The sequence below is a fragment of the Suillus bovinus genome, assembly GCF_016758785.1.
Source record: "Suillus bovinus strain UH-Sbo-P2 chromosome Unknown EDB93scaffold_147, whole genome shotgun sequence".
NCBI classification, from domain to species: domain Eukaryota; kingdom Fungi; phylum Basidiomycota; class Agaricomycetes; order Boletales; family Suillaceae; genus Suillus; species Suillus bovinus.
In genome coordinates, this window is record NW_024542203.1 from 16,615 (window position 1) to 29,887 (window position 13,273).

A 13,273-nucleotide genomic window follows, 5' to 3' on the forward strand; every position below is an offset into this window, starting at 1 on the left:
TGGGCAAGGTTGTCCAAATGTGTAATTTTAACAAGGTTTCATGTCCATTTCTCACGCCACTGTTTTATATGATTATTATTATGTAATGAAACAACCGTCAAACTGAGAGTCTAGGCTTATAGCATCCTCACTGCATCATGCTCAAAAGCGAAAGCTCCGTCGAGCAGCCAGTCTGCCTCCGCGTCCAGGAAATTTCGCAGGAGGTTGGAGATTTTCTCATATCCCTCCCGGTGTCACTGGAATCGCAGAAGACTCAAGTCTTCCTGATACACGGTATTAACAAGGTGAATAACCACATATATGTTATGTAATATAATTTTATGTTCTGACATATCTCATTGCTTAGGAAAAGGTGCCAAAAGAGTGCCAGGATGCAGTGTCGGTCCTTGTGCACCAGCTTCAACTGTACCGAGGTAGCGCAAAGGCTCTGATGGCACTTCCAGAATCAGACGGTGTCAAAGAGGACGTCGATTTCCACTTATCCCTCGCACAGTACTTCGTGGACGTTCTGGATAAGTTCATAACTGAGCTTCAAAGGGATTCTCCCGGTCCACGTTCCAAGTGGCGGTCATGCTACCTTGACTTTCACTTCGCTATGGCGTTGGCCGGCAACTCATTTACAAATGAGCAACAAGCCACCGCACTCGAAAAGATCGATCGCACGTGGAACGACTTTCTGCAGAAGAAGTCCTATACACCAGTGCAGCAGCGTGAGTATGACTCTACCCAAGACTCTATGCTCAGCATTTCCTTTAGTTGATCTCGGAAAAATGCATGACACGTTCTGCAAAGATGGGGACGACGTGTGCGGTTCTTCTCGCACTCATCAGCGTTCGCTCGAAGAAATGATCACACAGGTCATCGAACCACACACTATTCACAAGGCAGCAGAGACGAATCAGAACCAGAAGACTTTACGGCTCAAAAATCTCACTACGGCGGATGTTAATACATCCCCTGTGGATATGGCTGGCAAGACTCGCAAGGGTAGCCGCAATGTAAATGCCAAAGGTTCTCATACAGCGACTCAGGAGCAGAGGGCCGGAAAGCCTAACCCCAGTGTCAAAACAACTCTTTCACTGGTGGGAAGCTCAATACCAGCGAAAAACTCTGAAATCAATGCAATCGATAGCGACGTTGTTCAGAATATATTTGAGTTGCAGGAGAATATCAAGAAGCCCCGTAATCGTATTATCCACGCCAGGACTAAGGAGGTAGTGAGGTCCGAAATGACGATCCAGCCGGAGGACGAGGTGCGTGTTTCTCGTAGAATACCAGATGTGTTTAGTCGTCATTATTGATGGATCTGCATGATGCCCAGGGTTTTTCTGACATGAAGGATGTTGTTCTCGAAGCATCAGCGAATACGTTTGAAACCAAGGAAGTCGAAAAAAGGATTTATACGTCTACCAAAGGTGTACGCCACCCAAAAAACGCGACAACGAATAACAACGTGAAGTCTAGATCCAAGGGGACACTTGAAGCCGAAGTACATGTGGGTGCATCTTGCGGTGAATCTGGATACTTGATGCTTATATTTATTCATTAGCGTGACGCCTCGGGTGATTCAGACATGAAAGACGGTGATATCCAAGAGATTCCGAAGAATGCTAAAGAAGTCGCCAAAAAAGTCTACAAGTCTACGAAAGGCGGGCGGAGCCGGAAGGATGCAAGCCAGAAGAACAAAGCGAAGTCTAAGGAGACAATTGAATCCGAAGATGAGGTGGGTACTTTTTGCAGGGAACCAGCCCAGGCCCTCGACTGACCATATTGCTTAGCATCACTCTGGGGTAGACATACCAGAATCAAACGTAATTAAGCGACATGATCTGACAACTAAACATGTTCTAACATCTATCAGGCAGAGCCCGGGGACTACGATCATGTGAAATTTCCTCGTGATTTGGATGACTGGGACGAATATATCGAGAAAGTTTTCAAGGAGGGCAACTCGCATGTTTTTCTCAAACTTGCCGCTTGGATATCTTGTCGCTTCTGCGAGCTTGCAGGCATCAGCAAGGAAGATGAATTAAAGGGATTGGTGATCCCAAAACATCCAGGTTGGTTTAAGTTTGACAGCAATGATCATTTTCTCGAAGCCTTGGGCATGGAACGCTTGTACGCTGCGACGGCGCACATGGACACACACCCTGAATACCTCGCGTGTATCTTCCGTCAACTCGGTGAGCTGGAGTCGGCAAACGAAATGGGAAGCAGCCACCCTCGACTCAGGCCCCTGCCATCCCCACCGACGCCGGTTGCAAGGTATGTCATATGCGCGCACCGTAGCCTAACTCACCACCATCAGCATGATGTCGGCTCACGAGCTCCCCTGGTTATTATCATTCGTTCACAGCAGTGAATCCGACGATGTGGGAGATTTAATGGATCATCGGGTGGGAAACGGTACGGTAAAGCGTAAACGGACGTTATCGAATGCGACGTTGACGCCAGAGGTGAGCTCAAACCTTGGAATAATTGTAAATATTGACGCATATTTCCAACTACATATATTTTCAGTCGGAACATGTGCCTGCTGCGAAACGTGTCAAGGGTGGAATTCGATCTACGTCACCAGCGTTCAACAGTATGACTCCTGCTTCGAACAGCGACTTCCCAATGGGTGGTGGCACCATGACGCACCCTACACTGTCTCCTGAATCTGTATCGTCATCTATATCTAACATCACCAAAGCCCTTCTCTTGGACGAAAGTTCAGGTTCGACCAGTGAGCCTGCGGATACAAGAGAGGCTGTCACAGACACTGATGGAGATGTATTTACGAATGAAGCGCCTGAGATGGAAGAAGCTATGGTAGACATTGTCGAAGGCGTCGCTGGTTCTTTGAGTGAGCCTGTGGATGGATCATGTTTTAAGGCTGTCGAAGACGGTTCTGGATCCAAGTGCAAGTCTTCTGAGACGAAAGTCGTTGACTTGGAGGTGGGTGCAGCATCCCCATCCAGAAAACCTATCACCATCCAGTTCGAAGCATCACAGTCGATCAGCGACCTCAACACACAAAGTGCATCTGATCCTCGTCACCTGTCCAAGAACGATGAAGAGGTGAGTTTACATTGTCTTCAGTTTCACAGGCAGTCAGCTAATTTATAGGATTGGTTTGCTGACATGCGGGGTGTCGCCCGTCAGCTCAGCTGACCTTGGCTTGTCCACGCGTTTGTGAGGTACTATTCGATTTTTGCTACATTGTGTCGATATACAGGCACCTGTGACTTTGCCATATCGTGATCTTCTGTTCTTACCGCGCGTACATACTCCATGATGCCATATGTCAAGACCTTTGAAAATAACAGCTTCATTCTCACACAGGATATTTCTGGTCCATACAATTAATCATTCGACGAGAAATGCACACAGCGCCAATTATAAATACTTGGAGTGGTGAGCTCTGGAGTGCAAATATTGTGCATTCGTGGCGTGGGAACCGCACGTGATCACAAGTTCAAATATTATAGGCTTGAGCGCTGAGCTTTCTTTCACATTCACCATCACCTTCGCTTCGCTCCTTATGGGAGCATTTGGGCCGTGGGCCCTGGCGTTGAGTTTTGGTTGACTCGCTGCTTAATAATGTCGTTGACGTTTGGCTGCAAGTCTTTTTTCAACATCCCTACAACAAATGTGGCTGTTACATGAGCCATCAAAGTCGCACTATTCGATGTCTTGCGATCACACATAGAAGAACTCCGACGAGTATGGGTCAACGCCGTATTGGAAGTGTCATTTTGCCCATACTAGCTCATAATCTCCAATGATACACCTCTGCGACGTCAGCAGAACAGTGGCCTATGAATATGTTAGCGACAACCATCATACATCCTGCATGGCGACAGCGTTTGAGGCAGTATGGTTCCTGTTTTTAAGTTCCATTTTGCGGGCGTGTCACGATGACAGAAGTATCACACTAGAAAATTGTGATCGACTGCACTGCAGGAGACACAAAGAAACACCTGTGGTGATATTTATCTGCAAGCATGGAAGCCCATACCATGCTGTAACCCGCGTAATTGCTATGGTGCACAATTCCCCGCCCATGAATCTCACGGCCTCGCGCGTCGACCTGAACTTCGTCCAGGCATGTTGTGCTGTAAATGTCAAATTCTTGGAGGAAAAGCATGCCCGCAGTCTCAAACACCGTCTTGTAATTAATCAATTAATCAGTGCGAGGGACTCGCGCACATGACTGTCAAGACTATAGGGGTCGATGTTGTGGCCCGTAGCATATGGTTAAGAATGCCAGTGAGGATGCCCAGGTTTGGGGGATTAACTCCATCTCCGTAGAGTGGTATGTCATGGTCGGTTGGACGTAGATGGGACGTATGAGCATCTCTATAGTAGGGCCACACTCACAACCATCGAAATTCGACTGTGTCGATTTTCGTGATGTTGGATCTGTCATTCGACAATTGCGTGGGGCGTTACAGTCCATACTCCTATTCCCAGTATTTTTGCTCTGTCCCGAACACATTGACGTGGCTTTCGATCTAACCAAATTCGATTTAGGCATTTGTATTAACAAATGCCATCGCTTGAAGACTCTTGACGACTTTAACAATCTTAGCGTGGTAACTTGAAGGGCTGGCAAAACTGTTCTCTCATGTTAGTACGCCCGACGCATGTGGCTGCAATCGAATACTTGTCCATGATTTGTGAGCTTTCGTTTCTTATTCACGAACATGGCTCACCCAGAATCACACAAACCAAGACACGAACACAGTCCAATGTGAGTTTATGTGTTGTATCGCTGCTGCCAGTTGTTGCGTGACTGTTGTTGGTAATCCCAATCAGTCAAACACGCTCTGCCCGACCTCGGTCTAATTGACAACTCTATAGTATATGGTTGGCGATCTGCGGGCATTACAACTTAAAATTTGCTAAGATGCGGAACGGTAAGACAGTGGCCACATATAGCCACGCATTGAACGAATTTGACTCGGCTCCCAGACTTCCAGAACGTAGCGCAGATCATGCTTGAGCAAAATTACAGTTCAGCGGGATCTATCCTTGCAACGAGCCTCGCTATTATTTCCCAAGGTGAGCTGTGCAGACATGACTATTTTTTTTTTACCAACACTTTCAAAGATACATCGCAGAGTACAACATTCCATATATAGATAATCTGCTTGAGCCTCCTTCAAGGCTCCGTTCGTTTCCTACAGAACATGACGAATCCGCTTTCATTGCATGGGAGATAAACCGCATGATAGCACAATCAAGTGGGATGTTTAGGTTTTGGAGACTTCGCGGTGCTTCGTACGTCCCATTTACAAATAGTTTGCAATACGGTTCAACGCTATATCCAGAACGATTGAGAACGCGCTTCAAAATCAATCCCCAATCGAATACTAGGTGGACACCAGTTCTTCGAACGGGCAAAGGTAAGTGATCTGCTACGCGTTCCTTTGGGCCATGACAAGCTAGTCTTCTACTCAGAGTCTTCTACTTAGAATTAAAGATATCTAGGTACACCTCCAGCTCGTTGACAATCCAAGCTTTGAGCCAGCATTTTTTCGCGCTATCAATAACCCTTCACTGGGAATCGGAGACGAGGTGAGGGCCGATTATAGTCAATTGTTGTCTCTTCGGCCCTATCTACTGCTGGTAGTCCCGCAGGGAAATTTTTTCACGAGCACAGACACTTGGAATCTCCCCTTTGACTCTTGTCAAATGCATCCACGACTCTATAATTCGAAACACTCAAAATTAAATATGAGGTCCTCACTAGCTCACTAAAGAAAACTCTGGACACTTGCGACGCTTGTACACCGAACGGCAAATTCACCCCGAGATGCTGAGCATCGTTGGTACCGAACAAGTGGTCGCGCTATATGACATGTGAATTTTGTGTGTCATACATCTTGATCTTGATTTGTTCGGCTGCTAGCTTTTTTTGACTATCTGAACGTCCGTCCTAGGTACTATCATGCCATGTGATGCCGTACACTGCGAGCTTATCATAGAGTTCCCCACGCCCTGGCTTGTTTGTTCCCACTCACCATTTTTACTGACAACAAGTAATTTTACAACCCCTCAAATGCGCAAAAACTTGTCTTTCGCAGTGTGTGCGATATCATCAAAATTTTACACCCAGCGACAGGAACTTCACCAGGAAATTGCAGAGTTTGCATAGAAACTCGCGTTTAGCGTACCTGCCAAAGATTATCAATCCCTTTAAATTCTGCAGGCATATCTCCTCCTCACTCTTTGTAGATGCGTGTTCGTAGAGCGTTATGAGTATGACAAGACTTGGTTATTACTTGGAATGGCCATTAGGTTTGTCTCTATTTATTTCGTCGACAGTGTGTACTCAGTGACGTCTGTCATTCAGGATGGCGACAGACCCGACCCTGCATCGGAAGACATCGATGACCAGGCGAGATAAGCCAGGATGTTGGGCTCGGGATAAAGAAGTTCACGACCGTGAGCGAACATGGCTCTGCCTGAGTATTACTTATATTTGCGGCGCTTTTGTTCTTGTATTTTTCTGGCGCGCTGGGTCGATATGCTCGGTTCGGGAGGGATCTTGCGTATGGGTGGTGAGCATTTCATTGACAATTTGGTACTGATAACTATGCCTATGGGCTCTTCTTCACCTTCATTATGCTTTATGCCGTTTGTACATGCATGCCATCATGCTCTGTGATCTCCTAAGCCGAGTGCGTTGGAGAGGATGGAGAGATGAGAATGAGAGAGTTAGGGTTATTGAGTTGACTGACGGAAGGTGTTTGTGCATAATAATTTTATTGAGCGAAGTACGAGATCGTTAGTTGACCACTTTCCTGGTTGGGAGTGGAAAAAGAAAGATTTTTGAAAAAACCAGATGCAGAAGGGACAACCCGTACTGCTCGATGTGCTCGTCCACGGAGCTAATGCTATGAAGTGCGGGAAATATAATACGGAAATCACAATGCGGCTTACAAAGCCCTAGATCCACGTGTCCCGCCGTCCCCTATCCCACCATCTATCCCATTATCAACCTCTCCTGCCGTCCAGACTGTCATGGAGGGTGCTGATAATAGTAGAGTTCGTCTCCTTCGATAGCAGCTAGCACGCTCATGATTACGATGGTGTGATCATGATAAAATGTGTGAGTTTATTCTCCTCCACTGGCAATAGCAGCTAGCACGATGATGATGACGATTGGGTGACGATGAGATGTGTGACAGCGGCTGATGTAGAAGGGTAGCTGACGTAGCAGACGGAGCGGCGAAACCAACGGCTAGCCCGGAATCTTCCGACCAAATATCAACCATTTCCAACATAAAACGAAAACAGCAAGATCACGAAGAACGAAACAAATTCAAATAATTTCGTTCACTGATGCGGCTGACGTGCAATTCTCGACGGCATCACGGAGGTCTTGTGCACGCTACAAGTTCTCTATGTCGACCTGGAAGTTGTCTAGAACGCTTACGTCGCTGATGCCATGGGGCAGGAGAGGACTTGGAGAAGAATTACCAGTCCTGCAAACATAGCTGTTGCACCCGGGCTAGCAAGACGTGAGATTGCGATAGAGTGCCCACCATGGGTAGCCCAGATGAGCACAGAGACAGTTTTATTGTTCTTAGTCTGCATTCGACCATCTAAAGTGAGTGGAGCACTGTAGACAGCGTAACATGCACAGTGAGCTTGGCGACCAGGCTGACTGCCTCCTGAAGAAGGTCCGCGCTGCAATGTTCTGTAGTAGAAAGATTGATAGGGCTGCCATCAACTCGGAGACAATAAAAGCGCCGGCTGACTCACCCGACGACCTGTCACACGGTAAAAACTGCTTTCCTTCATTGTCCCCAATTGCAGGCTCCCGCCGAAACCGGCTAAACTGGTGTTCCTTGATGTCCTCTTCTTGTGTCCTCGGGGAGACAGAAATGGGGCTGGTCCCAGCACCATTCATGAGGTCAAGACCAAGATACCTCGCGAGCCTCTGCCGTTGATTATCAACCCGGCCCTTCTGTCACAACTTGGCCTGTGCAATCCAGAACGCGATCACCCAGGCTCTGGCTACATTCAGCGGAGCTGCTGTCAAATCATCAGGAAGCTTGCAGATGCTTGCAAAAAACTGTCAGGAGCAGCCAATGAGGTTTTATTTGCAGTTTGCAAGAACGACATGATCAGGTACGACAGCGCAGGCACGCGCTTAGTAAGCGTCACCCACCATGCCCCTATTGTCAGGGGGTTCAAATACCCATGATGATGTAATTAAGGGTGATATATCCCACGTTCTGGCTGAAGGACTAGCTTGCGCCTGCACATGAATAGCGGCGACTAAGTAGACGTGCACCTTAGGAAGCGCGATCCACGTGGAGCAAGGAACCCTTACCCTTAAGAACAGCCTCCCTCGACTGTGCTGGTGCGTATCCATCTTCTGTACCACATAATGTCAAAGGTTTCATGCAGCCCACGTCCTCCCAGAACCCCGTCACCCGATATTCCGCTACCCGATCCTCCGCAAGCCAGTGGATCTTGTGCCAACAAACCATTTGGATCTGTGCTCACGCAAGAAACGCCAATATCAAAGAGAATGTCTGGCTCAACGCCATTTGCAGTCTCTCAACTCCCTCCGCAGGATGAGATCAAAATTCTGCTTGCCGAAGAAATGAAAGACAGATTCGTAGGGCCAATGCCCCTGCAAAAATTTATGGATGACTATCTGCCGCGACTACCTGGCCAGGAAGCCTGTCCTCACATTCATGAGCAGCATTTCCGTAAAATACCAGAAGGTGCATCCGAAAAGTCATTCTACACGCTCCTGGTAAGGAATAGTAAAATTACTTATAAATATTAATCTGATAGTTTTTGTGTTCGTCAGGCAGATGCTATGAAGCCATTCACACCCGGATTTGAGGTCATTGACACTAGTCAACACCCTAGCAGCGGCGTTGAATACGGCGGTTTCAAATTAAGACCTGACGTAGCACTCTATCCCAAAGACTGTGGTCGCACCAAGATCACCGACTTTGAACTCATGGCTATGTTTTTGGAGGTCAAAAGTTTGGATAAGCATGATGCGTTCGCGGATCCTCCGCAGGATACGCTCTCTAAATTATTGGGCGAAGAACTCGACATATTTCTGAACAATTGGAAATTCGAGTGCGACACGACAAATGGAATGCTCACTAGGGGTCAGATGATCGCATATGCGCTCACGCAGATTGGGTGTCAATTCCGCCAATTTGCATTCTCGGTCGCAATCATCGGCAAGCACGCTCGCATTTTACGCTGGGACCGTGGAGGGGCTGTGGTGACTGAGAGGTTCGACTATACGGAACAACCTGGGCTCCTTGCCGATTTTTTTTGGCGGTTTAGCCTGGCCAGTGCAGAGAGGATGGGGTTGGACCAGTCAGTAACCGAGGTTGAAGCTGATTTTGATACCCTTGAGATTTGCACCAAGCTCAAATTGCCAACGTCAACCAAGTTGTTTTATTATGGGGTGCCAGATGATGACATAAGCCGCGCTCATCGAGACGATCCTGATCTGACCGCGCTGTATCGTTACATTGGTCCGCGTCCTCACTTTCCGTCACGATCCCTAATAGGTCGTGCCACGCGTTCACTTCCTGTATATGATCCAGTAAAGGACCGTGTTGTATACCTGAAAGACACGTGGAGGATCGACTCCAATGATATGCAGAAGGAAGGCGATACCTACCGCCAACTGCACGGTTATCAAGTCCCTCACATCGCGCCCTTTGAACGTGGCAACGACTTAGAAGGTCACGGGTCACGTACAGTGACGCATGAATATGTAGAGGAGTCGTGGGTGTGCGGTATGCCTTTTGCCACTGGTCACGTACACTATCGCATGGTGCTCGGTGTGGTTGGACGCGAGCTGTCGATATTCCGATCCACATATGAGCTCGTGAGCGCGGTGGCCGACGCCTTGGAAGGTTGGTTTCCCAATTTTGCGCCTCCCTCCACGGATATTCATTTTCCCTGCAGCCCACGAGGATGCCTATCATAAGGCTGGTATTTTGCACCGGGACGTGAGCGTCGGAAATCTCATTGTCACAGACGATGGGGAGGGTCTTCTCATCGACTGGGATTTGTGTCGGAAGCGCGGTACAATCCAAAAGAGACGTCATGACCGGACGGTAAGTGGCGTTTGTGCTATCCTTCTTGTCATAAACTTACGATTGCTATAGGGCACTTGGCAGTTCATGTCAGCAGCATTATTGAGTGATCCGACGAAGCATCAGGACTTCGAAGATGATCTCGAGTCCTTTCTTCACGTGCTGACATGGACAGCAATACGCTACTGTCCGAGTAATTTGACTGCTCAGGAGCGCTCTTCGTATCTTTCATTAATCTTCGACGAAGTACAGGAGAAGAATGGTGTATATGTCGGCGGTGATTGCAAATGTGGCCGTCTAGTAAGAAACACGTATCTCCCGTCCGAGTTGGTTGCATTCTCAGCCGGTTCACCTCTCCTCGACCTCCTGAGGGAGATTAACCCTCCTTTTGCCGTGCGTTACCAGGTCCCTCCATCCAAAGAAGACTTTCATACCTATGAAACGACAAGGACTTCCGTTGAGGACTTGACCACTCCGTTTTGGGCCAATATCCTTGCCGGCTTGACCTACGGACAGTATCAACAGAAGCTTGAGAATCTAAAAAGGCGTTCTTGGTTCCCTTTGATGATTCGGGCTTACCTGCAAAACCCAGACCTTACATGGCCCACGGATGACAAAGCCGAGCGCTTACCCCTAGGAGCCAAGTCCACTGCTACGAAGAGGCAGAAGGCACAGAACTCGAACCGTATCAATAGTCAAGATGCGGCAAGGGCCCACAGCCGTTTTCCTGGGGAGTTGGACGATACAGCAGGTCAGAAGTCAACTGCTAAGGAAAACAGGTTGGTAAAGCGTCGAAAGGTTGCGTGATGCTTTGCGTTCAACGTCTGGCCGTGTAAGGATAGCAGAGACGAAATAGAATGCCTTCCAGGAACACCAAAGGGCAGCTGAGAAGATAAGGGTGTACTCGGACGGATTGGTGATAGACGGAGGAGTTGGCATGATTCCGTACTCTGCATTGTGTAGCAAGACTTGGATACATGTTCACCATGTCGATTGTGATGCAGGTCTGCTGGACACAAGAGAAGTTACCAGTTGCCATGTGGGAAGACGGGACTCGCAGCCTAAACATCAACGACATTTATGGGCCGCGAGTCAACCAAAACGCAACGTCAGAGCCCACGGCTCAACAGTTCCCATAAGGGAACGATAGCGAAGTGTGAATGGTGAGGGAATGAAAAGGGTGAATGCGCGACAATTTAAACCTTGTGATTATGTGTGGTTCACACGCCACAGGCGGAGTTTCAACATATGACTTACCTATCAGTTGCAGTGGTGTACCGTGGATAACCATCGAGTTATTCACGTGAATAACTAGGTGAATAGCTCGAGTGGTGAACACTAAGTAGCCAGTTGCACAGGAAATCTGAGATGATGTAATGAAGAGCTTACAGTCGTTTGCATTAAAAATTTCACCCCTTGATTTGGACACAACATCTTTGTATGTATTTGGCGGATGTAAATTTGTCGAGTTTCATCTTGTTTATACCAGGGTAATTGGACGAGCGGGCTCCTCAGCAAACTCGTTCCTCGGGTCTACCCGTGTTTATCCTTGGGGGCTCCTTTAGTGGAGCCTAATCTTATGACAGTCTATATCTAGCGAGACTCGGTGAAATTGGGGCCTTGCCTTTTCTCACTCGATTTACTCGTCTTGCTAGGTACACTGTCAGCCCTTCTGTCAGTTTAAGTTTTCTCACTCGATTTGCTCGTCTCTTGAGCAATTGTAATGCTGAGGTGCTCAACCTGGGGTCGGTTGTTTCGACCTTCATATGACTAAATTGACCGCATTACAGGGGTAACTGATCCTTTTACATTTAGGAGCCTAACAGAAATTTGATTTGTAAAAGTCTTATTCTATGTGTCCACCTGTCCGCATCTGCTTATGTAAGCAGGGTCGCCCCTGTCTTGCTACCTCACAGTGATCGATTTTTTCACAACACAACGGTCGATTGGCTCAGCATTTTAATGATTTAAATACATCAATCTCAAGCTATATAAAACTAAAATCGATCTATGTACATTTTGGAGCAACAGATCTCTGATATATGGAGTCTTGTGTCAAGTTTGCCCACCTGTCCGACCCCATCAGCAAGTAGAGTTTGCAGGAAGTATAACACATCTTTGATGATGATCAAAGATGTGTTATACTTCCTGCAAACTCTACTTGCCTTGGTATGTTCATACCTCTTCACTTATGATGATACTGATGAGTTACTGGCTTTGAAGCACTCAACCCCAATGTCAAGATTGCATATGCCGAACATCAGTGGGACAAAGAGTCGTTCGATGAGTACTACCATGATGTGGCCCCGAACTCTGTTGCTGTAGAGGCTGACAACGAACAAGGGACATCTGACTTGCATGGTCAGTATGGCCATTCATGGGTGCTTGCAGCTGTTCAAGCACGTCTCACATCAGATCGCACCAAGCTGGACCCTCGCGCTGAACTTACGGCTTATATTGGAAGTCCTCTCGAGCAGACTGATGATGTCGTAGGTTGGTGGGGGGTGAGTGTTTATGCTATCACAAGCATACGAGTTGACTAATGAAAATTTGTCAGCACCACCAGTCACAGTACCCGACTCTTTCACGCATGGCCAGGGACTACTTGTCCATACAAGGCTCTGGTACACCCTCAGAACGTGCCTTTTCAAGTGGCGGATTGACGGGAACCAAACGATGGAACCGTCTCAAAACAGACGTGTTTGAGAGCTTGCAGTTGTTGAAGAGTGCGTACCGCAATGGTCATATCTCTGCTGCCAGTGATGCCGAGCAGCACTTGGATGCACTGATTGCTGCCCTCCATGATGATGCAGATGAAGATAGCGAGTAGTTTTATTTTATCTTTGTTGTATAGCTACTATCTTGCACTACTCTACGTCTCGGCCAAAATTATTTTTTTGGGCTTAGATGTGGATGGTCCAGTTCAGGGTTCGGACCCTTTATGAACTGGAACTGGATCGTTATTGGACTGGACCGATGGTCCGGTCCACGGTTCTGTTTGTGGAGAGAACTGAACCTATAGTTCGGTTCTTGGTTCAAAGAATTTTCCAGAGAACTGGACCAAACCGGACCCATCCATCACTACCTTGATGACATATGTCTCTTATGCAAGGTCTGCGAAGAACGCCACCAGCCCGCCTGGGTATGTGTTGCGATACTTGACCAGTCCATTTTCCGTACAAACAATGTTC

General features: G+C 47.6%; 3 protein-coding genes across 3 annotated transcripts; all 3 read left to right on the top strand.

Annotated features, from left to right (window-relative positions):
- Positions 1–137: 137 nt before the first annotated feature.
- On the top strand, positions 138–3,156 carry EDB93DRAFT_1256976 (uncharacterized protein; the record flags this gene model as incomplete). The annotated part of the gene is made up of 10 exons (XM_041454034.1): positions 138–284; positions 347–710; positions 757–1,253; positions 1,322–1,495; positions 1,550–1,723; positions 1,779–1,811; positions 1,862–2,265; positions 2,309–2,456; positions 2,521–3,063; positions 3,112–3,156. 10 exons carry the CDS (start codon positions 138–140, stop codon positions 3,154–3,156), a joined length of 2,529 nt encoding a protein of 842 aa, XP_041301066.1.
- Positions 3,157–4,691: 1,535 nt separating this feature from the next.
- EDB93DRAFT_1109238 (uncharacterized protein) lies at positions 4,692–6,397 on the top strand (the record flags this gene model as incomplete). Its single annotated transcript, XM_041447936.1, has 9 exons — positions 4,692–4,738; positions 4,849–4,904; positions 4,960–5,049; positions 5,245–5,268; positions 5,365–5,393; positions 5,479–5,565; positions 5,741–5,850; positions 6,226–6,288; positions 6,316–6,397. The coding sequence occupies 9 exons, from the start codon at positions 4,692–4,694 to the stop codon at positions 6,395–6,397; spliced, it is 588 nt and encodes a 195-aa protein (XP_041301067.1).
- A 2,136-nt stretch (positions 6,398–8,533) lies between these two features.
- EDB93DRAFT_1096448 (uncharacterized protein) lies at positions 8,534–10,889 on the top strand (the record flags this gene model as incomplete). Its single annotated transcript, XM_041446784.1, has 4 exons — positions 8,534–8,764; positions 8,822–9,899; positions 9,952–10,112; positions 10,155–10,889. 4 exons carry the CDS (start codon positions 8,534–8,536, stop codon positions 10,887–10,889), a joined length of 2,205 nt encoding a protein of 734 aa, XP_041301068.1.
- Positions 10,890–13,273: the final 2,384 nt, after the last annotated feature.